Genomic DNA, 23,026 nt, shown 5'->3' on the forward strand with positions numbered 1-23,026 from the left:
TTCAGGGTTCTGTGGACATATTGTTACTGCAGTTCTTTCACTCGTACTGCCAGCTTGCCAGTGTTGAGCCGAAACTCTCCCCCCTGACAGAATTCTCCCCCCCTTCGCGTTCTTCATTACTGCGACTTGCTTGCTAGTTGAGATTTCTGCTCTTCACTCCATTGTCAGTTTAGCCTACATTTCACTGATCGTAGTAGCAGAAAGCGTTTCTGTCTGCAGTTTTTGGTTTGGCTATTTGTTTCAAGTGTATGTGGCGTTTCTAGCTTGTATGGCGCCCTGGGCGAACCCCCCCTTCAGCACCCGCGCCAGGGGGCGCCCCGTGCCTCCCCCGGCAAGATGCCGCCCTGGGCGGCTACCCTTGTCGCCAGTACCTAAATCCGTTACTGATTTGTATTAGTCTATAAATAAATCTCTTTGCCAAAATTCGTCATCTCTCCCATGTCTTATTCGACTACTATTTTTGAAAGTGTAAGGATAATAATTCAGCCGTAGTCGTTCTGAAATGTTTATTGCTTGCCAACATTTTACTCCCTCCTCTATGTTTAATATAACACACATACATTCATTATTCATTTCGGTTGCCTATCCTGGTGTGTACAACAGAAGTATTTGACTCTAGCCACAAAATTAAGGAAATTAGAATGGTGGTGGGGGGTGGATTCTGTCAGGGGGGAGATTTTCGGCATAACACCTGAGCAGAGCCTGCCTGTCTGCCTACACTCATCCTGGCGAAGCAAGAACAGAATCCTACCGCAGATGAAATATCAGCATGAGCAGAGAAGCACAAGATTGAGTTTTCCCTTTACTGGGAACACTATCAAAGTTTCCCTTTACTGTGGGAATTGTGATCGAAGCAACGCAATATTAGCCACTTTCAATGCAACATACCGAAACAAAATTAACTATGAAAGATATTTTGTTGTGGGCAGAACGCATCAGAATAGGACACGATTTAATTGACAATAGGCCCGTACTCTACACAGACCGGTGTGCCATAATCAATCTGAGCTGCAGTAGGCCTACATGCAAATGGTTCGTTTTTTTTTACAACACGAGCGGTCAAGAGTGGATGTGCTTGTTTTGAGATCAAAGCGAGAGCGACATGTAGCGACGTGTGTACATTTGTTCATATCCTTTGCTAGTTATTATATTAGCCCAGTTATCAATCATTTGTAGTCAGCAATAGGGGTGTGATTGCTTTCTACAAGAGCACAAAACGTGTGCATTTCTAGGCTGCACTCCAAACACTTAAATGACAAACCCTCTCCCCTCAATTTAAGTGGACGCTTCTGATTACGTTTCATGACGTCTGACGAGTTGACACTTGCACYGCAACGGGCAAAGGGAATAATGAATGCATTTTAAATGGGCCGCTACTTTACTTTACTATTTATATTTTTGACAGCTTTTACTTTTCCTTCACTACATTCCTTAAGAAAATATTGTACTTTTTACTCCATACATTTTCCTTGACACACAAAGGAACTTGTTACATTTTGAGTGCTTAGGACAATAGTCCAATTGACGCACTTATCAACCAAACATCCCTGGTCATCCTTACTCTGATCTGGTGGACTCAATAAACACACATGCTTCGTTTGTAAATGATGACTGAATGTTGGAGCGTTCCCCTGGCAATCCGTAAAGAAAAAAGAAAATGGTGGTGTCTGGTTTGCTTAATATAAGGAATTTGATATGATTTATGCTTTTACTTTTACTTTTGATACTTTAGTACATTTTAGCAATTACATTTACTTTTGATACTTCAGTATATTTTAAACTAAATATTTTTTTACTTTTACTCAAGTAGAATTTTACTGGGTGACTTTGACTTTTAATCGAGTCATTTTCTATTAAGGTATCTTTACTTTTACTCAAGTATAACAGTTGGGTACTTTTTCCACCTCTGCATAATTTGTCTGATTCTCTGTAATAATGGTATGGGAATAATTATGCATTTTATTTTGCAAAGTGAATTCTAGCCTCAGTGTTTACAGTAAATGCCCGCCGGAAGTTACACAGAATTTTCACTATGTTCAAGTTTGCGCTCAGCAGACCTGAAATTTGCTCATTGATTAAAAAAGGGAACATTGGTCACGAGAAGGCGAATCCGAGTCACCAATGGTTGAGTCCAAGTCGAGTCACAAGTCCTTGACTCGAGTACAACATGGCTATAGGTTTAAAAAGTCATTAGGGGCCATACTTGCAAACATTAGAAAAAGTTCAAGTTTTAGTTTAAGTTTAAGCATCAGCCAATTAAAATCGTTGACAATGTTGCACGTGATCAATAGCTACATATAAGCTGCTCCCAATAGATAACCTGGCACATTCAGCCCTATGCTAACCTAACCAGGTGGCCYTAATTATTTCCTGTAACAAATTCCACATCAGCCTATCAAATATCTTAAACGTTTTATCTTCCAACCAATGGCATTTTWAAAAATAGGTTAACTTGGCCACCAGAGGTATATATTTAAACCTCCTGTTTCAATGTTTAATTTTGTTCCCCTTTACTTGGTCTGTCTCAAGTGCAGAGTGACAACATCGCATCCTTGACTAGGCTACTTACCAACGTTACCRTAGACAAAATCCATCAGGTTTGTTTTAGCATATATGACTAAATCCCACGTTTTTGCTTATCCATTTCACATACAGTATGAGTCAAAAGTTTGGACATATCTACTCATTCAAGGTCTTTTCTTTATTTGTACTATTATCTACATTGTAGAACAATAGTGAAGATATCAAAATATTTTAGATTCTTCAAAGTAGCCACCCTTTGCCTTGATGACAGCTTTGCACAATCTTGGCATTCTCTCAACCAGCTTCACCTGGAATGCTTTTCCAACAGTCTTGAAGGAGTTCCCACATATGCTGAGCACTTGTTGGCTGCTTTTCCTTCACTCTGCCGTCCAACTCATCCCAAACTATCTCAATTGGGTTGAGGTCAGATGATTGTGGAAACCAGGTCATCTGATGCAGCACTCCATCACTCTCCTTCTTGGTAAAATAGCCCTTACACAGCCCGGAGGTGTGTTTTGGGTCATTGTCCTGTTGAAAACAAATTATAGTCCCACTAAGCGCAAACCAGATGGGTGGCGTATAACTGAGCATGATGCTGTGGTAGCCTTGCAGTTTAAGTGTGCTTTGAATTCTAAATAAATCACACCAGCAAAGCACCGCCACACCACTTCCTCCATGCTTCATGTTGGGAACACACATGCGGAGATCATCCGTTCACTTACTCTGCGCATCTCACGAAGACACAACGGTTGCAACCAAAAGTTAATAAGACAAAGGACGATTTCCACGGTCAAATGTCCATTGCTTATGTTTCTTGGCCCCAACAAGTCTCTTCTTATTATTGGTGTCCTTTAGTAGTGGGTTCTTTGCAGCAATTCGACCATGAAGGACGGGTTCACGCAGTCTCCTCTGAACAGTTGATGTTGAAATGTGTCTGTTAATTGAACTCTGTGAAGCATTTACTTGGGATGTAATTTCTGAGGCTGGTACTCTAATAATCTTATCCTCTGCAGCAGAGTTTAACTCTGGGTCTTCCTTTCCTGTGGCGGTCCTCATGAGAGCAGTTTCATCATAGCGCTTGATGGTTTTTGCAAATGCACTTGAAGAAACTTTCAAGTTCTTGAAATGTTCCAGATTTCTTAAAGTAATAATGGACTGTCGTTTCTCTATGCTTATTTTGAGCGTTTCTTGCCTAATATGGACTTGATCTTTTACCAAATAGGGCTATCTTCTGTATACTACCCCTACCTTGTCACAACACAACTGATTGGCTCAAACGCATTAAGAAGGAAAGAAATTCCAAAATGAGCCTTTAACAAGGCACACTGTTAATTGAAATGCATTCCAGGTGACTACTCATGAAGCTGGTTGAGAGAATGCCAAGAGTGTGCAAAGCTGTCATCAAGGCAAAGGGTGGCTACTTTGATGAATCTAAAATATATTTTGATTTACCACTTTGTTGTTTACTACATGATTCTATATGTGTTATTTCATAGTTTTGATGTCTTCAATATTATTCTACAATGTATAAAATAGAAAAATAAAGACAAACCCTTGAATGAGTAGGTGTGTCCAAACTTTTGACATGTACAACAAGAATCTCCTCGTTAAATGTATTCGTAATCTTCATTGACAAGGTTTTGGCTGCACTTCTCTTCACAAAATATGTAATTCCACATTTCAAAGATTTCTTTTTATAGCTCAGCTGGGATTTGAACTTTCCGCAGACGGCGAAAATCACCAGGAGCCAGGCTCGCAATACTGTGAGCTAATCATCCAATTTAACATTAATGTGTGCTTTAGTAACTTTGATTAGCAGATGGTGCTGTTTGACTGATGTTACGGACACTCTCATGGAAAAGTTTTCTATCAGTCTAAGTACGTCAACGATTTGAATTGGCTGATACGGAATTTGAAACGGACATAATCACGGCCACCTGGTGAGGATAGCATAGTGGGCCAGGTTAGGTAATTGGAATAGCTAACATGTAGTCTTTGATCACGTGCAACCATGTCAACATATTTTATTGGCTGATGCTTAAACTTAATGACATGCTCCGAAACTTTGGTGACCACTAAACATTTTTTAAACCTCCCGCTTTGGACTGGATGTGTCAATGTATAGTTCAAACATGCATAATCTATGAGCAGAATTACTGTCTTACTTCAAATAGACATGACATCCCTAGTTGGAAAGTTACTTTTCTGGAAGCTGTGCWGCGCAATTTTCCCTTAATATTCCCCCACGTGGACCAGCCCCCTAACGATTCAAGTTCTAGCCAACGAGCTTCAGGCCKTCGCCATTTGAGAGACAGCTAGCAAGATGCACACACAGCAGAGAGAGAGAGAGAGACAGCAATGACGTTGCGCATGTATTGGAACATACAGTTGAAGTCGGAAGTTTATATACACTTAGGTTGGAGTCATTAAAACTTGTTTTTCAACCACTCCACAAATTTTTTGTTTTAACAAACTATAGTTTTGGCAAGTCGGTTAGGACATCTACTTTGTGCGTGACACAAGTCATTTTTCCAACAATTGTTTACAGACAGATTATTTCACTTATAATTCACTGTATCACAATTCCAGTGGGTCAGAAGTTTACATACACTAAGTTGACTGTGCCTTRAAACAGCTTGGAGAATTCCAGAAAAMGATGTCATGGCTTTAGAKGCTTCTGATAGGCTAATTGACATAATTTGAGTCAATTGGAGGTGTACCCGTGGATGTATTTCAAGGCCTACCTTCAAACTCAGTGCCTCTTTGCTTGACATCATGGGAGAATCAAAAGAAATCAGCCAAGACCTGTCTGTTCATCCTTGGGAGCAATTTCCAAAAGCCTGAAGTACCACGTTCATCTGTACAAACAATAGTACGCAAGTATAACCACCATGGGACCACGCAGCCGTCATAGAGCTCAGGAAGGAGATGTGTTCTGTCTCCTGGAGATGAATGCACTTTGGTGTGAAAGTGCAAATCAATCCCAGAACAACAGCAAAGGACCTTGTGAAATAGGAACTTGCAAAAGTTACTATATCCACAGTAAAACGAGTCCTTTATCGACATAACCTGAAAGGCCGCTCAGCAAGGAAGAAGCCACTGCTCCAAACCGCCATAAAAAACTGGTGCACTTCCAAAATAGATGGCATCATGAGGMAGGAAAATTGTGTTGATATATTGAAGCAACATCTCAAGTAATCAGTCAGAAAGTTAAAGCTTGGTCGCAAATGGGTCTTCCAAATGGACAATGCATTCTTCCAAAGTTGTGGCAAAATGGCTTAAGGACAACCAAGTCAAGGTATTGGAGTGGCCATCACAAAGRCCTGACRTCAATCCTATAGGACATTTGTGGGCAGAACTGAAAAAGTGTGTGTGAGCAAGGAGGCCTACAAACCTGACTCAGTTACACCAGCTCTGTCAGGAGGTATGAGCCAAAATTCACCCAACTTATTGTGGGAATCTTGTGGAAGGCTACCTGAAACGTTTGGCCCAAGGTAAACAATTTAAAGGCAATGCTACCAAATACYAATTGAGTGTATGTAAACTTCTGACCCACTGGGAATGTGATAAAATAAATAAAAGCTGAACTAAATCACTCTCTACTATTATTCTGACATTTTCACATTCTTAAAATAAAGTGGTGATTAAATGTCAGGAATTGTGAAAAACTGAGTTTAAATATATTTGGCTAAGGTGTATGTAAACTTCCGACTTCAACTGTATGTGACATGGTAGATAATCTTTGGAGACCACTTTTTCTTATATTTCTAGATCTTTAGTCTACAGCATTCAAAAATCCGGAGCTTTCCGAAGCTTCTGCACATGAGTATAGTCTTTACTTTACACGCAGACAACAGCCTACTCAGGCGAATGGTGCTTGTTTAATAAAGTTAGGTCAAAGATGAATCAGTGTCTGCAAGATTACATAATCATCAGAGTATTCTACATAACCGAACCAATTATAATAGTATAGTACAACATTACTTTAAGACAAAAACACTGCATTCAATCGCATCATTCTGCATAGTAACCATTTAAACTCAATTAGTTTCATGGGGATACGCATTTAGATCTTCTTGAGTCATACAGTATTGTTTCGAAGTAGCCTACAGTGTTGTTTTGAATTATGGAGTGAATGAATTTTAAAGCAGACGGTGTTAAAACACCCACACCAGAAGAAATTCACTTAATTTAAGCTGAAAGACGAAGACCAGAGCTTACCCAAGATGTTTCACAACGATTTAAGTATGTTATATTTAGGCTTGAAGTGACAAATCAAACTGCCCAGTGTCAATACAGTATATTTTCCTATGATATGACATACAAATTATTTTCAGCCTYCGTTTCATTTCAGGGCTGTTTAAAAAWYAAAAAAAGTTACCACCCACCAGCATGGCATTGTTAATTAATGAGAAACAGCTGCAAAGCTATTCCTCTTCGTGACTGAGATGAGCCAAGCSGCCTTGTGTCCACTTGACTGTCTGAGCCATGGAGAAAATCAAAATAGGGGGTGCAAACTTATGTTTTTGCACSTCCACTTTTAATTACCTGAATATTATCATAATCCATTGGATATTTTATACATTTTCACTTATTTTTGAGCTAGTCTGTATTAAAATAATATCTGACCATTTTATGAACGGTATAAGTGAGTGYTATGATAGCGTTTTGCAGGATGAATGGTTTTTACCACAACATTTTTGCTTCACTACARGCTCCACTACTTTGATTGGTGTAACGTTAGCTAGAAACCACAAGTGTRTATCCAGAAAATGAAGAGGCACCCGTGATAGAAAATTCAAGGAATATATAGTGACATGTCATTTGTGGTGTGCATGATCATGAGCAAAGTCATTGTAGCCTATCATTTCACTTCCCCTGTGAGAACCATGAGCACGGGCTGATTTGACTTTGCTGCCTGCCAGCAGCTTTATGGAAGATGACACAACAATGGATAATAATGAAATTCTCAATTCCCAAATTGCCCTCAATTCATATGTATAAGTAGCCTTCGTCATTCTTCAGAGGTGGAACCTAAATGAGCATTTTCTTTRTAGGACAGGAAATGACATTGAAATAGTGGTGGCAACTAGCCTTGGGCGGTATACCATATTCCGGGGTATTTGGAAATAGCCACGTGACATTTTTTCAATACCGCCAATATCGTTGAAACCATTTCTTTGAATTTTRTATTTTACACATTTGAATATTTGTAGGTACTTTTAAAATAAATACTTGCAGTCAACTTGTGCAATGCGTTAGGGAGATAAAGGTTGCGTTCTTCATTTCACCTGTCATACAAGCTTCAGAATGAAAAATGAACAGTAGTCACCGTCACGTGGTGTTTGTTTACAAGCACACAACAATGAGAGACCGGAGCCTTGTGAGTCAGTCACTGTTGTGCAGCACTCGCCAGATGATCTAGCTAGTTACATTATGGAATTCACAACTAKATGTTTGCCAGCTAGATATAATAGCTATTAAGTTAACTGTSTAAAATGTGCTAAATGCTCTGCAATTGGATTTGGTTAGCTAATTTAGTAGCTAGTTAGCCATCTAGCTACCTAAAYCYTTAGCTTCTTCCAAAATCAAGCTTCACTTACTAACAGCAGAGAATCCCCTCCTGGATCAAGAGCCATGCTGTCTAATATTTGTTTTGTGCATGCAGCAAACAGTGAGTAGCATTTTTTGTTACTTGTATAACTTTGTCTGTCCTACAAATAGTTTAGGTCAGAGACCGTATAAAACWTTRGCAATCRGCTCATTAGCATTTTGTTAGCATTCTCTATGGAATTMTACATGTATTTGCTAGCATTGCTAACTTTRAGATTACAGAGGCCCAGTGGGGTTTAAAAATAGTACCCCTTGTGTTCAGTGCCGGTATTAGAGAATATCCCAGTATGGCACAAGGTCTGTATGAAGGAACAGTATGACAATCTGGATACCGTAGCATAGCCTACCTGTGTATTTTTCCTAGTGGCGCATACTGTGGTGGTGTTTTTGTCTTACAAAAATGTTATACTTGGCTATTATATTCTGTTCTGTTATGTAGAATACTGTGATCATTATGTGATCTCACAGACATTGATTCAGCTTTGATATAACTTTATTAAATGAGCACCATGACTGTTTGCCTGAGTAGCCTGTTCTCTGCACATAGAGAATACACATGCAGAACGTGATCCGCACATGAGCATAAGCTACGGGATGTGCAGTGGACTTTATTGCATCACGAAAAAAGTTGGATCCGCAGCCACTCCGTAAACTAAATAGTAAACTTTTTCTAATGTTCGCAAGTATGTCCACATTGTGTTTAAATGGAAGACCTACAAACAATGATTTGCATTAACAAGCAAAAATGCCTATTTGCATGATTTTATCTTACAGGTTCAGCAGTGTAGTTAGCTCTACTGGTGAGCAGGTGTTAGTAATGTGGATTGATGGTATAATGGCGCTGGAGGGGATGGCCACCATTTTACAGGCTCTTGCTCTTTTATGCGCTAATCCTAKATTTTTTGGGACATAAAGTTTCGGCCAACATTTCATATGATCGGAAGTAGCTTTTTTCTGGACATCAAAACAGCGATTACTAACCTCGATTTGGATGAGGACTTCTATTTCAACAAATCGGAGGCYAAGGACATGCCTTTCCCAGACCAGACCCAAATCCCCATCAGTCAGAGGAAGCAAAGGCGGTGCTATAGGAGTMGATAAGTTGCCATTACCCTCCATTCTATTGGRGAACGTGCAATCACTGGAAAACAAACTGGATGAGCTCTGTTCAAGACTATCCWATRAACGGGACCTGATGAACTGTAATATCCTATGATTCACCGAGTTGTGGCTGAACAAGGACATGAAAAATATGAATGTAGATGAACCAGTCGCCTTGATGCCTTGACGCCAGCAAGTTGAGTGTACACCTTCGGAACGTGAACGTTCTCAGAAAGCTTTGAGGATCCGTAGCCTTGATGTCTCTCTGCTGTTGGTTTTGCGTAGAGCCTTTCTGCAGTCAATGACCAAAAGCACGCTCTTTGGCCTCATGTGTGGACTGTTATTCATATTTTCAATATGTAATTACCTCAACCAAATCGAGATGGTTTGGGATGAATCGAACCGCAGAGTGAAGGAAAAGCAGCCAACAAGTGCTCAGCATGTGTCTGAAATCCTTCAAGACTGTTGGAAAAACATTCCAGGTGAAGCTGGTTGAGAGAATGCCAAGAGTGGGCAAAGCTGTCATCAAGGCAAAGGGTGGCTATTTGAAGAATCTGTTTAACACTCTTTTGGTTACTACATGATTCCATATGTGTTATTTCATAGTTTTGATGTCTTCACTATTATTCCACAATGTAAAGAATATAGTACAAAACAAGAAAACCCTTGAATGAGTAGGTGTTTTAAAACTTTTGACCGGTAGTGTATGTCAAACAGTTTTGTTATAGTTCAGTCTTCTGTGATGTATATAAAGTGTAGTATTGGGATGCAAACTCATTTCAAATCTATATCTGACGTGTTGAAACTAAAACTCAGTTTAAAACGGGTGGATTCAGAAGTTCTCACCTTTACCCAAACAGTTCCTTCAACACGACAGGAGCATCAAGTAAATCTGCCTTTTCCTTGTCTGAGAGGCTGGACAAGTTGAGCCTCAGGGCCCTCTACCCACCACCACATGGCTCATGGCGCACCCACAGCCTTGGATTGCAATTCTGGAGATTCGGAGGGTAAGATCTGCAATAACGAAGATCTCGTCCCATTGGTCTTGGCTGGCTGTGCCTTTGACTAAGAGAGTGCTCAATTGGCCTGGCACACCAGCAGTAGGGACATTGCATTCAAGCCAGTACTGATCGTGCCGCAGACATGTAGACCTTTTGAAATATAGAGGCGGTGAAGCTCTCCTTGTTCGCAGGGAGAGCAGTGGCGGTCATAGACGAGGCACTGGGGTTGAGGTGGCTAGCCAGTGATGGCTCAACCACCGGCGGTTTGCCATGGCCCATCTCCTCCATGCCAACAAAGTGCCTGGTTTGGAATTTGCTGGACAAGGGTTTGTCCCAGTTACGTTTGGCTTACGCCACGCATGCTGGGAACGCTGGGAGGAGCTGTTTTCCCGGGATGGTGCGAGACCACGGGTGCGYGCCAGTCGATACCAAGTCTGGTCTCTGCCCATTTACAGACATCAATAAATCTGAATTGCGACTAATAGCCTAGCTAGTTGGCATGCTGCTAGCCGGAGAACGCACATGCTTTCTTTGTCTTGCGATGAACAAAGCATGTCTCTRGACCGTCGAYCTGTGAAGCTAGGGAGGTCAGTCTAGTTAAGACAGCCCGTGAGCGTGTTGTTCTAAACGCGAGAGGAGAGRGAACAATTCTACTCTTGAGGTAGAAAAGTTTGTTTGGTGTAGCTAGCCTTGTGGCAAGTTACACTGGTTAGCTAAGTCTTGCGGCGAGAAATAGCCCTTTGTGTGGTTAGCTAGCCTTGCAGCTATCTAGCCAAGTTAGCTAAAGCCTTTCGATCAGTACTCAGCACTATCGACAGGACCGGAGGTTCTACGTTCGGTAGTGTCAACCTCACAGTTCGCCTAAGAACCGCTTAGTAGGAAGACAGGAATCTAGTCGGGCTGAGGAGAGATTTTAGAGAACGCAGTCACTTCCGCAAGGAAGAGAGTCGACAATAACCAGTTGGTGGGCGAGTGGCTCCCTTTATTTAGGAGAGGGGCTCACCTCATTTGCCACTCGACCTGTCTGTCTAGAWCAGAAACTGTGTGATTTGGATTTTTCGAGCGTGTGACCTACCCTAAGGTGTATCCCATATGCGACACCTCGAAACGAGCATTAGAAATAGAACCACGTTTCAAGAGTGCTCAGGTTCTGTATGTAATCTGTTGAGTCAATTTGATCTTGCTATTACACTGAACAAAAATATAAACCCGCCTCACCCAATGTGGTACGGATCTYRTATTTTTATTCCTTATAACTGGAACCTCCATCAGGAGCTAGCCAGCTACTAGTCTTTGTTATCCACGGCTAGCGGCCTTGGTTTCATGCATGTTACATCAGAAGCCTCCTCCCTAAATTTGTTTTATTCACTGCTTCAGCACACTCCGCCAACCCTGATGTCCTAGCTGAATCCTGGATTAGGAAGGCCACCAAAAATTAAGAAATTTCCATCCCCAACTACAACATTTTCCACCCAGATAGAACTGCCAAAGGGGGAGAAGTTGCAATCTACTGCAGAGATAGTCTGCAGAGTTCTGTCATGCTATCCAGGTCTGTGCCCAAACAGCTTCTACTTGTAAAAATCCAACTTTCCAGAAATAAGTCTCTCACTGTTGCCGCTTGTTATAGACCCCCCTCAGCCCGCAGCTGTGCCCTGGACACCATATGTGAATTGATTGTCCCCCATTTATCTTCAGAGTTTGTACTGTTCGGTGACCTAAACTGGGATATGCTTAACARCCCYGCCGTCCTACAATCTAAGATAGATGCCCTCAATCTCACACAAATTATCAATGAACCTACCAGGTACAACCCTAAATCCGTAAACACGGGCACCCTCAATAGATATCATTCTGACCAACATGCCCTCTAAATACACCTCTGCTGTCTTCAGCCAGGATCTCAGCGATCAGTGCCTCATTGCCTGTGTCCGTAATGGGTCCGCGGTCAAACGACCACCCCTCATCACTGTGAACTGCTCCCCAAAACACTTCAGCGACAGGCCTTTCTAACCGACCTGGCCCGGGTATCCTGGAAGGATATTGACCTCATCCCGTCAGTAGAGGATGCCTGGTTATTCTTCAAAAGTGCCTTCTTCGCCATTTTAAATAAGCATGCCCCTTTCAAAAAAWYTTGAACTAAGAACAGATATAGCCCTTGGTTCACTCCAGACCTGACTGCCCTTGACCAGCACAAAAACATCCTGTGGCGTACTGCATTAGCTTCGAATATCCCCCGCGATATGCAACTTTTCAGGGAAGTTAGGAACCAGTATACACAGTCAGTTAGGAAAGCAAAGGTTAGCATTTTAAAACAGAAATTTGCATCCTGTAGCACAAATTCCAAAATGTTTTGGGACACTGTAAAGTCCATGGAGAATAAGAGCACCTCCTCCCAGCTGCCCACTGCACTGAGACTAGGAAACACTGTCACCACAGTGTCATAAATCTACAATAATCGAGAATTTCAATAAGCATTTTTCTACGGCTGGCCATGCTTTCCACCTGGCTACCCCTACCCCGGCCAACAGCTCTGCACCCCCCCCCCCCCGTAGCAACTTGCCCGAGCCCCCCCTCCGCTTCTCCTTCACCCAAATCCAGATAGCTGATGTTCTAAAAGAGCTGCAAAATCTGGGCCCCTACAAATCAGCAGGGCTAGACAATCTGGAACCTCTCTTTCTAAAATGATCCCCCGCAATTTTTGCAACCCCTATTACTAGCCTGTTCAACCTTTCTTTCGTATCGTCTGAGATCCTTAAAGATTGGAAAGCTGCCGCGGTCACCCCCCTCTTCAAAGGGGGAGACACTCTAGACCCAAACTGTTACAGACCTATATCTATCCTGCCCTGCCTTTCTAAAGTCTTCGAAAGCCAAGTTAACAAACAGATAACCAACCATTTRGAATCCCCRAGTATCTTCTCCYCTATGCAATCTGGTTTCCAAGCTGGTCATGGGTGCSCTTCAGGCACGCTCAAGGTAATAAACYATATCATAACCACCATCGATAAAAGACATTACTGTGCAGCCGTCTTCATCGACCGGGCCAAGGCTTTTGACTCTGTCAATCACCATATTCTTATCGGCAGACTCAACAGCCTTGGTTTTTCAACTGACTGSCTCACCTGGTTCACCAACTACTTCTCAGATAGAGTTCAGTGTGTCAGATTTCAGTGTGTCAAACAAGTCAGTATCTGGTGTGACCGGGCATTTGCCTCATGCAGCTCGACACATCTCCTTCGCATAGAATTGACTGTTGATTGTGGCCTGTGGAATATTGTCCCATTTCTCTTCAATGGCTGTGCGAAGTTGCTGGATATTGGCGGGAACTGAAACATGCTGTCATACACGTCGATCCAGAGCATCCCAAACATGCTCATGGGTGACATGTCTGGTGAGTATTCAGGCCATGGAAGAAATGGCACATTTTCACCTTCCAGAAATTGTTTACAGATCCTTGCAACATGGGGCTGTGCATTATCATGCTGAAACATGAGGTGATGGCAGCGGATGAATGGCACCACAATGGGCCTCAGGATGTCGTCATGGTATCTCTGTTAATTCAATGCGTCATGGTATCTCTGTTAATAAAATGCACTTGTTTTTGGTGTCTGTAGCTTATGCCTGCCCATACCCTAACCCCACCACCAACATGGGGCACTCTGTTCACAACGGTGACATCTGCAAAGCGCTCACCCACATAACGCCATCTGCCAGGTACAGTTGAAACCGGGATTCATCCATGAAGAGCACACTTCTCCAGCGTGCCAGTGGTTATCGAAGGTGAGCTTTTGCCCACTGAAATCTGTTACAATGCCAAACTGCTGTCAAGTCAAGACCCTGGTGAGGACGATGAGCACTCAGATGAGCTTCCCTGAGACGGTTTCTGACAGTTTGTGCAGAAATTCTTTGGTTGTGCAAACCCACAGTTTCATCAGCTGTCTGGCTGGTTGGTCTTCGACGATACCGTAGGTGAAAAAGCAGGATGTGGAGGTCCTGTACTAGGGTGGTTGCACGTGATCTGCGGTTGTGAGGACGGTTGGACGTTCAGCCAAATTCTATAAAACAGCGTTGGAGGCGGCTTAGGGTACAGAAATTAACATTAAATTCTCTTGCAACAGCTACTGACAGGAGTATAYAATCGAGCACGCAGCCATGACAAACATTGTCAGCAGAAGGGCCTTACTGAAGAGCTCAGTGACTTTCAACGTAGCACCATCATAGGATGCCACCTTTCCAACAAGTCAGTTCGCCAAATTTCTGCCCTGCTAGAACTGCCCCAGTCAACTGTAAATGCTGTTATTATGAAGTGGAAATGTCTAGGAGCAACATCGGCTCAGTCGCGAAGTAATAAGACACACAAGCCCACAGAACYGGACCACCGAGTGCTGAAGTGTGCTGCATGTAAAYATCCTCTGTCCTCGGTTGCAACACTCACTACTGAGTTCCYAACGGCCTTTGGAAGCAACGTCAGCACAAGAACTGTTTGTCTGGAGCTTCATTAAATGGGTTTCCATTGCCGAGCAGCCACACACAAGCCTAAGATCACATGCYCAATGCCAAACGTCGGCTGGAGAGCCACCATTGGACTCTGGAGCAGTGGAAATGCATTCTCTGGAGTGATGAATCACGCTTCACCACCTGGCTGTCCGACGGACAAATCTGGGTTTGGCGGATGTCAGGAGAATGTTACCTGCCCTAATGCATAGTGCCAACTGTAAAGTTTGGTGGAGGAGGAATAATGGTCTGGGGCTGTTTTTCATGGTTAGGGCTCGGCCCCTTAGTTCCAGTGAAGGGACATCTTAAAGCTACAGCATACAATGACATTCTAAACAATTCTGTGCTTCCAACTTTGTGGCAACAGTTTTGGGAAGGCCCTTMCCTGTTTCAGCATGAAAAGAGTGGAGGCTGTTATATCATCAAAGGGGTGACCAACTCCATATTAATCCCCATGATTTTGGAATGAGATGTTCGACGAGCGGGTGTCCACATACTTTTGGTCATGTAGTGTATATTGGCCTCTTCTGTATGGTATGTATGTCTGAGAAGCAACAAAGTGCATATCGTCATCTGTAAGTACTCCATGCAGATACCACTGGGGATGTCAAAATAGAGATGCCTTAGTGAATTCCCTGTAGGTCTCATGGCTTGATGTCTTGACTATAAGCTTGAGTGGGTTAAAAAACGAGTTACACTGTAGACTGCATCTGTATCATGCTAATCTCAAACATCACTGTTTCCCAAATTCACCCTCTCTCTTATCCGTCCTAATCTTTCCCGTGTTCCCTAAATACGTCTCAATCATATTTCCTTTTTTCCCATACTCTCCTCAGTCTTATTGTTTATTCTRGTCCCCCTCTCTGCGGAGCGAATCATGATTATAATCCAAAAGGTAAAATTTGAATTTGATTCTGAGATATGGCTTTGTGAGCTGCGAGGCTGTTATGTGAGGTCACATGAGAGAGAGGGCAGCTGATGCCTTATGGCTGACCTTACCAGAGCCAGGTGGCCTGATGGCCTAGCATGGTGGCTCTTCTCCAGTCGCCCCAGGTGCTGTGACTGCACCAGGACAATGGAGGCTCTGCCTGGGATTTGTCAGCTCATTARTTACCCAACAATTACCTAAAGACGGCCCTAAGGAAACTGTACATCTATCTCTATCTCAGTCTTTCAAGTTTAATTTCAGGACTGCCAGTCAGAGTTGTTTCATATGTTTGCTTACATTTAGCATCGTTTCTGGTGTATGCTGGCCGGGGAGGCTTCATTTTATTCACTTTTTCATTCCTGAATGCTCCTGCTCTGTTGCATATTGATGCAGTCCGATCCACSACCACCATCACCCCAGGGATGACTTTAAACTCCTATGCCAATTGCCCGCTTTTGAGTTCCCATTTCCTGGGATAGATGGGGATGCCAGGGAATGTGTTGTCTGCATTGAGGGATATAAGAGGACAGAACAGAACCGCCTGAGCAGTGACATTCCTCTGCTGGCTTCCAACTTGGCACGGTGGCACCCCACAGGCCAGCCAGGCCAACTGCAAGAACAGACTAGGGGAGGTACAGCATGCTTATTTTCACAAAGAATTGGGAGACAGGTGGGGGGCGGGGGGGTGGACAACACAATGTTTCCTAGATGCTCTGTGGGACAATTGATTCTGGGTTTTGGGGGAGGTAGGGCTGGTAATGATTTCACCTGTGTGATTAATGTGCAAATCTACAATAGAACTTCACACATCTCTACCAATAGCTCTGTTCATGCATCACAACCAGACATTGTCACTTCTCCTTTATGGGTTTTAGGGCTGGCTCATAGATATAATGTAAACCCATACCAAGGAAGTGATTGTCAGGCAAATGTGTGTACATGCAAAATATTCTGAACTACATTTGAAAGAGACAAATGATAGCATGACAAAAGAGAGTCCTCCTGAATGTTTGTGCTGGGTAATTGATTAACACACTCTCTGCAGCCAACTGAGCCTCCTCTCCTCGGTGGAGAGAGAGAGACAGGTAAGATGTAGGACGCCTGTGATTGCAAGGTAACTAAGCAATCCTCTGTCAAGACCACCTGCAGTACCACACAAGGAGACAAACACTAAAATGCCCATGTTGAGCAGGGAGAGTATTTCAATTCAATTACACAACAATTGTGCTATGTACAGGTAACTGCCAAAATAATGGAAGCACTTCAGTAAATGAGGGACACAAAGTATATTGAAAGCAGGTTCTTCCACACAGGTGTGGATCCTGAGTTAATTAAGCAATTAACCTCCCATCATGCTTAGGGGTCATTTATAAAAATGCTGGGAAGGCCATTATTTTGGCTACCATGGCTATGCCCCCATAGGATGACAATGCCCCCATGCACAGGGAACGAGTGGTCACTGAATGGTTTGATGAGCATGAAAACGATGTAAACCATATGCCATGGCCGTCTCAGTTACCAGATCTCAACCCAATTGAACACTTATGGGAGATTCTGGAGCGGTGCCTGAGACAACGTCTTCCACCACCGTTACCCAACTCCAAGTCATGGAATGTCTTGMGGAAGAATGGSGTTGCATCCCTCCAATAGAGTTCCAGACACTTGTAGAATCTATGCCAAGGTGCATTGCAGCTGTTCTGYCGGCTCTGGAAGTTCGTCGTGGCCCAACGCCCTATTAAGACTTTATGTTGATGTTTCCTATATTTAAGCAGTTACCTGTATATATTTATATAAGCTTTATTATGCAAAGCATACAATACTTTCTGGGGAGCTGGGGTGAAAGAGAGAGGAAGAGGAGGAGAGTCAGACAGATGCAAGGATAAAGGGGCTTCTAAAGACAGGCAGAGAGAAGAGTAACAGACACAGACAGAGAGATTTATTCAGAGGGACAGGCAGACAGAGCGTGGTTGAGGGTGATAGAYAGGTTAGAAAGAGACAGACAGAGAAAGAGGGTGACAGAGAGAGTGACGGAAAGAGACAGGGATACACAGAGAGTGACGCATACGGTATGTTTACCCTTGTCTGTGGTCCCTGGGAGGTGTTCTCTGCTGTGTTTGCTGTGTCCATGCTCCTGCTCCCTTCAGCCAGCCAGCAGACAGAGGCAAAGGTTCCAAGCAGGACAGGAAGTGCCCAAACACACAGCCAACCCATCAGTTTCATCCTGTCAGGAAAAAGAGCATGACAACAAATGTCACACCGTCGCACCTGACTGACTACTGCCCCTCACACACAGCATAGAACAGTGGAGCAATTTACAGCACAGCACAGTACAGTACAGAAAGGGGACAGTATAGCAATGTACAGTGCAGTACACCATAGCACAGTACAGCAGTATAGCACAGTATAGCACAGTACAGCAGTATAGCGCAGTACAGCAGTATACCGCAGTACAGCAGTATAGCACAATACAGCAGTATAGTGCAGTACAGCAGTATAGCGCAGTACAGCAGTATAGCACAGTACAGCAGTATAGCGCAGTACAACAGTATAGCACAGTACAGCAGTATAGCGCAGTACAACAGTACAGAGCAGGTCCCTCTTTCACGGGCTGATAACTTAGAATCGCATCAACTCATTAATCTGGATAAAAGGCACTAACTCAGAGCTCAGAGGAGCCCTCTGCTTAATTGGCTGGTAATGTGACTCTCCATACAGTCATATTCCTGTGAAAAAAAGATCTAGTTGCTTTGAGTGTTTTGAGAGTGTTTTTCTCTGTGGTAGCTGGATGGTTGAGCAAAGTGTATTCATTCAGGGTGATACAGGGTTGCATTGTAGAGTGACTCATCAATGTGTGGGCAGTTCCTGTATAAACAGTGTTTCCTGCAACCATAGGCCTATAATGTGTAAACACATTGAGGCTGTAGAGCGTGGACAGACTCCAGCGTTGATGGGTTCTGGGAGAGGAGAGGAGAGGAGAGGAGAGCTTGCCCTTGTGAAATGAATCAACAAAAGAGATCTGCCAGTCAGTTTGTTAATGTGCTGCTGCACTGACATCAGCTCCCCCAGAGATGATTGTAAAATGAAGAAGTCATTCATCACGAGAACAAACTTTGGGGGAAAGTAATTATTCAAGCAGCATTGTTTAGAATACCTCAAAATGCTTAAAAGCATATACAAGTTATTGATGTTTGGCAAAACAACATTTCAACAAGTATTTGTACGCTTGACTTGGATTAGGGTAAGATACAAACAAGAGTCAAAGTCCTTGACGCCTCCAGTTTACGACTCACTTCTCATTGTTAGAAACGTAGCATGGCTGTAAACCTTGCACAGGCATTGCCATCATGTTGTATTTAGCGTGTACCTCCAGTACATTCAGTGTCGGTGGGTCCCACCTCATTGCAAAACAGCCACTAGCCTACCTCTACCTCTGCCTCTGCTGCTGCCTGCTCTGTTTTTATGTGTCCTGGTGAATATCTCCCCTGACAACAGTACGGACATGCTTCCTATGAGGGCTTCCTATGAGGGCTTCTTATGAGGGCTTCCTATGAGGGCTTCCTATGAGGGCTTCCTGTGAGGGCTTCCTGTGAGGGCTTCCTATGAGGGCTTCCTATGAGGGCTTCCTATGAGGGCTTCCTATGAGGGCTTCCTGTGAGGGCTTCCTGTGAGGGCTTCCTATGAGGGCTTCCTATGAGGGCTTCCTGTGCCAACTGATCCTGTCCACAGGCGGCAGATCATCTGCTACATTCATAGGCTCCTGTCATCATCACTTCCTATTTCTTCCCGCCGGACGGCCGCCTCACGAGCTCACGTGCAGCTACAGTGGTCAGAGCCACCAACCAAGCAACAGAACATATGCAAACAAATCAGGCAGTCTTAAGCAGTGCCGCAGCACTCTGGCATAATTATAAATGGCAATGGCCTGTTGCAACAGTTAGTCTTCTTTCAGCGCCTTCCACCCTGCAAAGCACTTAAACATTGGGAGGTCCAAAGAGAAAAATAGCATCTGTGACCATAGTGGTGTATGTCTGCTGCCCCAATGCAAGCGAGAAGGGCTTTTTTTGTAATAAAAACCCAGAGGCTAGCGGAGGAGAAATATTGCCAGTCTGACGCTGCAGCAGCTTCAGAAAGCACCTTTAATGAAAGATGTCTTTATAGCACAGAGCAGGGCCACCAAGGGGATTGCCTCCCTGTCTTGTTTTTAGAATGCTTGGATGGCTTGTACATTTGCTTTGTGTTTCTGTGGGTCACAGCAGCAGATACATGGGGAGAGCTGGGGAATCAAACTGCCCGTCAACAGGAGGCACGGGGGGGAACTCATTTTTTTACCCTCTATTGTACTGACACCGGCTTAACAGAATAAATTCTTCGACAAAATTTCATATGACAAATCAACATGATAAATCTCCACCATTTTGAAGTGTATCTAAGGTGGACGTATACAGCCTGTGGTGCACCAGGGAGATAAGGTTATGAACYGCTATTTAAACTAATGTAAAGGTTTAATATGCCAGTCACCTAAAACAGAGACTGACAGCAAACTGCCTCCCCTAGCCTCTGAGTTTTTGTGTTCATAACAAAACCCTTTGATATTGCCAACCAACTTTTTTTTGACAAGATTAGCAATCTTAGGCATGACATGCAAACAACAAACYCAGAGCTTMGATAGTTATGCATATTGGASCAAATAATGAAAGACAAGCACTATAGTTTTGAGTTCCGCAAAGTTGGTGRGGAAGAGGTGATTTATTTATTTTATTTTTTGCTATCTATAAATAAGTACKAGCCACCTGATACTGACAACCTGGATGGTAAATTGCTGAGYTTGGTAGCGGAATACATTGCGACTCCTGTTTGCCACATCTTAAATTTAAGCCGAGAAGACGGTGTGTGTCCTCAGGCCTGGAGGGAGGCAAAGGTCATTCCGCTGTGCAAGAATAGCAAAGCACCCATTAATGGTTTAAACAGCCGACCAATCAGCCTGTTACCAGTGCTCAGCAAACTTTTTGAAAAAATGTACAATGTACAAATACAATGTTATTTTACAGAAAACAAATTGGAAATGYACTTTCAGCATGCTTATAGGGAAGGGCGCTCAATATGCTCGGCACTGACACAAATTATTGATAATTGGCTGAAAGAAATTCATAATAAGAATATTATGGGAGCTTTTTTGCTTGACTTCAGAGCAGCTTTTGATATCACTTAAACAATGTAGGTGATATGGATATACATCCTCTGCCTRATCATGGATTGAGAGTCATCTAATAGAACACAGAGGGTTTTCTTTAATGGAAGCCTCGCTAACGCAAATTRGGTTGAGTGTGGTGTACCGCAGAGCAGCCGGCTTGGGACATTATTGTTTTCTGTTTTTACGAATGACCTTCCARTGACCTTAAATAAAGCCTGTGTGTCTATGTACGCTGACGACTCATCAGTATACYCGTCGGCTATGACAGTAAAATAATMAACTGACACCCTTAACATAGAGCTCCAGTCAGTTTTAGAATGTGTAACTAGMAATAGGCTGGTGTTAAATATCTCAAAAACTAAACCTCATCTAGATCTATTACTYAATTATGTGGCAATTGAGCAAGWTGAGGAGAATAAACTGCTGTGTATAACCCTAGCTGTTGTGGTCAAAACATATAGACTCAATGGGGGCTAAAATGAGAAGAGGTCTGTCCATCATAAGGTGTTGCTCTGCTTTCTTGACATCTCCTACAGGCCCTAGTTGTGTGGTCAGGTGAGGCAAGGAWGTACATAGGCAAATTYCAGTTGGTCCGGAACACAGCAGCACATATTGTGCTTAGATGCACACGGAGGGCTCTAAATTGAGGAGAGATTGACTGCATCACTAATGCTCTTTGTGCGAGGTGTTGAAGGTACCGAACTGTTCAAGCAGTTGGCACACAGTTCGGACACTCATCGGTACCACACAAGACATGCAACCAGAGGTCTCTTCACAGTCCTTAGGTCCAGAACAGAGGCTGGGAAATGCATAGTGCTAAATAGAGCCATGACTTCATGGAACTATCTGCCACCCCAGGTAACTCAAGCTAGTAATAAAACCAGATAAAGGGCTGTGCCTGGTATATTGGCCATATATCACAAACCCAGAGGTGCCTTATTGCTATTATAAACTGGGTACCAACGTAATTAAATATTTTGTCATARGGTCTGTACGGTCTGATATACCATGGCTGTCAGCCAATAGGCATTCAGGGCTCGAACCACCCAAATCATTTGGTGGGTGCTTATATTTGTCCTATGTGTTTTTTGRATATCCCAACTCCCCCTGAGACACCCTCGGAGAGRGGGGTGTCTCAACCATTATCAACGGTAACCCTGTAGCAATTAAAGTTAAGTTCCTTGCTCAAGGGCACATCTACACATTTTTCCACCTTGTCGGCTTGGGGATTCACACCAGCGACCTTTCAGTTACTGGCCCAATGCTCTTACCGCTAGGCTGACTGCCTCCCTAACYGAGACTTCTCTCTGCCAGATCCCCTATGACTGTATGGCGACAGGATTGAAACAACAGCTCTCAAAGTTGTATTGTTTAATTACTCAACATGCTGACTGAGAGAACATTTACAACAACACAAAAACTCATCACAGTTTTGAATGGATAAAACTCTTACCCAACACTAAAAGTCTGGTGAGAATATGTTTGCAAATTCTCCAAGTAACTCCATTTTCAKATCTAACAGCACACAGATAACGACTAACGACACACTTGCTTTCCAACACAATTTGAGAGTTTCAATAGGAACTAGGATCCTCAGAAGCTAGCGAATAGCCTTTCTGGGAGACCTCACTGTTAATTATTGTCTGATACTTTCTCTTCTCCCCGCTCCATCTCTATAGAAAAGAGTCTCGGAGATCTACGGCCCAGTAAATAAGAAGACACAGCTTAATACCATAGAAGACACCTGTCCTCTCTGCTGAAATTGCCATTCCTTTTGACAAGATTCTGGGACCAGGTCTGTAGCCTAAGGGTGTTAAAGCTCACATAAACCTTGTCAGCTAGTGGGAGACACACACCGTGACTTGTTAATGCCAGAGAAGAAGAAAAAACAAAGAAGTAGATGAAAGGATATATGTCGGGCGTAAAGCAATAGCATACTACCGGGTGGTCTTGTCTTGCAGATCAAGTAGTGATCGTCTGAGAGTCGGAGGACTTTCTGATATCCTGATATGCCAGCGAAACTGGCATAGGAGACGTATGTCCCTCTCTCTAATACATAGATATTGAAGCAACCCATCACAACTCCCTTACTCAGCTCTCCTCAGTAMTAGGCTGATTCTGTGATTCAGAATCTAAACAGTATAGGCGATGCACTGAGCTCAAGCCATTGGCTCTAAA

General features: G+C 43.2%; 1 protein-coding gene across 1 annotated transcript in view; it reads right to left on the reverse strand.

Annotated features, from left to right (window-relative positions):
• The window catches only part of LOC111979954 (follistatin-related protein 4-like), a 227,883-nt gene that overhangs the window by 202,229 nt on the left and 2,628 nt on the right, over positions 1-23,026 (reverse strand). Inside the window, exon 2 of the mRNA XM_024010649.2 lies at positions 17,734-17,878. Coding sequence (XP_023866417.1) covers positions 17,734-17,877 — 144 coding nt within the window. The 5' untranslated portion in view covers position 17,878. The remainder of the gene's footprint in view (positions 1-17,733; positions 17,879-23,026) is intronic.

Source organism: Salvelinus sp. IW2-2015, linkage group LG20 (genome assembly GCF_002910315.2).
Source record: "Salvelinus sp. IW2-2015 linkage group LG20, ASM291031v2, whole genome shotgun sequence".
NCBI lineage: Eukaryota > Metazoa > Chordata > Actinopteri > Salmoniformes > Salmonidae > Salvelinus > Salvelinus sp. IW2-2015.